Consider the following 2,081-nt stretch of genomic DNA (forward strand, 5'->3'; position numbering starts at 1 on the left):
GCCTAAATAGCCTGATTTATCTGTTCTGTTAATGAGTTGACGGAGAAGTGTTACTGGACAGAATTCGGAGTCTACCGCATACATTCGTTTGTCGGACGGGGCTTCACAATTTGATAAACCCCCCTGGAAGTTTTTTTGCCGTGTCTCGTGATTAATAGTCACGTATTCTGTGCCATTTTCATCGCTGCAGAAATCGAACGAATTTAGGTGCAACTGTTGATGAAATTCCAAACCGCGACTGACGAAATGAATCGCGAGATTGTACCACACAGCTAAATGGAGAACAACAGCTGATGAGTGCCACATAGATTTCAGGTAGGTGCAAATTTTGCTAAGATCCTCTTTTGTGATGATATCTTTGTGTAAGGTCGGACGTGAAAGGCCAGACCTCATACGTTCTTTTAATAAACCGTTTAAGGTTTTGTTGCATGATTTAAATTGCTTATCCCTAACAATATCCATGTCTCTGCCTAGGTCCTGTAAATGACGGTTCAATGCAGCCCTAATATTTTTGAGAGTGTTCTTGTGATATTCCCCGGCATGTTCAGGTTTTAACATGCTTGCCCTCGCCTCAGTTTGCTTTGGTCTTGCTTTGCAGTAAAATTTCGCTAAAACTGTTGCTAGGTTTTCCACATTCACATCAGTAAAATCCAAGGGTATACTTCATGGTGCCAGTCTGAAAAGAGAAAAAAAAATATGTTATAATCCACGATTTTGTGAGCTGCTCTGATCGATCATGATATGATAACGGATTTTAAACCAGCAACAAGAAGATGAAAGCTTTGTGTAATGATGAAATAATTGTTTATTTGCTGCATTTAAAATGCGATAATCAATTAATTTTATCAAGTGTGTTTACACTGTTTACACGGAGTCACTTGCAGCGTGAGATATTTGTTATGATTTGTACAGACGGTAGCCTAATTGGTCAGCGACGGCTTTGATTGGTGGCTGTAAACCCATTCATAAAAATGTCAACGTAATGAGTGTGTGTACAAGTGTTTGTATGTGTGTAAATGGAGGAATGTTTACCTTGAAACAGCTTTAGGGCCCATGATGTGTTTTTTTTGGTTGACTCGCTATGGTTGGCGTCTTGGTATATTTTTTGCTGGTTAGCATCAACTGTTTTAAATCTCTTTTTAGTATCTGTATCGGGCTCCTCTTGCACATGAACTGTCTCATCTTTGACTTCAGGGAAAGTAGTAGTAGTAGCCCCGATATTATCTGCTAATTGCAATATTTTTTCCAAATTGTTTGCCGTCATGGAAGTAATCACTTCCAATACCGGAGTTTCCGGAGGGGGGATATCCATGTCGGATTGTGTTATTTGTCTTTCCATGTGTTGAATGTCGCTCAGAGTCACTTCGGAGGCCGCTATCAGGTCAGTTATTGACGAATCACTCCAATTATCTTCTTCTTGGTCAGTATTAGGTGTTGCTNTCGCACATGGATCGAAAGATCTATTTTTTATTCACTAGGTGGTATCAATAACATGTTTCAAAGATCATTACGAAAAGTTTTTTCCAACGTTTTCTATACCAACCCATGTTTTTTATGGAAATTAGGTCATGAGAAATGTCACATGACTTGACGAGATCTCGCGTTACCGAAGGTATTTCCCAACGTTATGACGTAGGCCGGTGAGATTTTAGTCACGTGGCATTGGAAGGCGGAGCTATCAAAAAACTAGAGTAAAACAGAGTAAGTTTAAAAAAATATGTTTTTAGTGATTGTATTAGTTGTTTAAGGCATGTTATGTATGTTCATCTTGTGCATAAAGAATACATTGTACATGGCGTATAACAATACATTGTACATGGCGTATAACAATACATTGTACATGGTGGATAACAATACATTGTACATGGCGGATAACAATACATTGTACATGGTGTTCAGTTTCTCTAGTCTTTCTAAGAATTTATTGATATTTGAAAGTACTTGTGCATTGCAAATAGCTAATAACCCTCGCATTTTCAAAGGCTTAGGAAATTATACGATGGTTTAGTAAATATCAAATAAATATCTGTAAAGATAGACCAACCATTTCACAATATTGAGGAAAATTGTGATACAGTTTA

General features: G+C 37.8%; 1 protein-coding gene across 1 annotated transcript; it reads right to left on the reverse strand.

Moving 5' to 3' along the window:
* Positions 1-6: 6 nt before the first annotated feature.
* LOC110452147 lies at positions 7-1,431 on the reverse strand. The gene is made up of 2 exons (XM_021500508.1): positions 1,033-1,431; positions 7-676 (listed from the first exon to the last, which is right to left on the reverse strand). The coding sequence occupies exons 1-2, from the start codon at positions 1,337-1,339 to the stop codon at positions 636-638; spliced, it is 348 nt and encodes a 115-aa protein (XP_021356183.1). The 5' UTR covers positions 1,340-1,431; the 3' UTR covers positions 7-635.
* Positions 1,432-2,081: the final 650 nt, after the last annotated feature.

This window comes from Mizuhopecten yessoensis, unplaced genomic scaffold, assembly GCF_002113885.1.
Source record: "Mizuhopecten yessoensis strain PY_sf001 unplaced genomic scaffold, ASM211388v2 scaffold6443, whole genome shotgun sequence".
NCBI classification, from domain to species: Eukaryota; Metazoa; Mollusca; class Bivalvia; order Pectinida; family Pectinidae; genus Mizuhopecten; species Mizuhopecten yessoensis.

What these genes read in the sequence shown, in the direction of transcription:
- LOC110452147 (XM_021500508.1), bottom strand. Translation starts at nt 1,339, where the DNA reads ATGGAAAGACAAATAACACAATCCGACATGGATATCCCCCCTCCGGAA. An exon ending in GGCCCTAAAGCTGTTTCAAG is followed by an intron (nt 677 to 1,032) that starts GTAAACATTCCT and finishes TTCTCTTTTCAG; the next exon opens with ACTGGCACCATGAAGTATAC.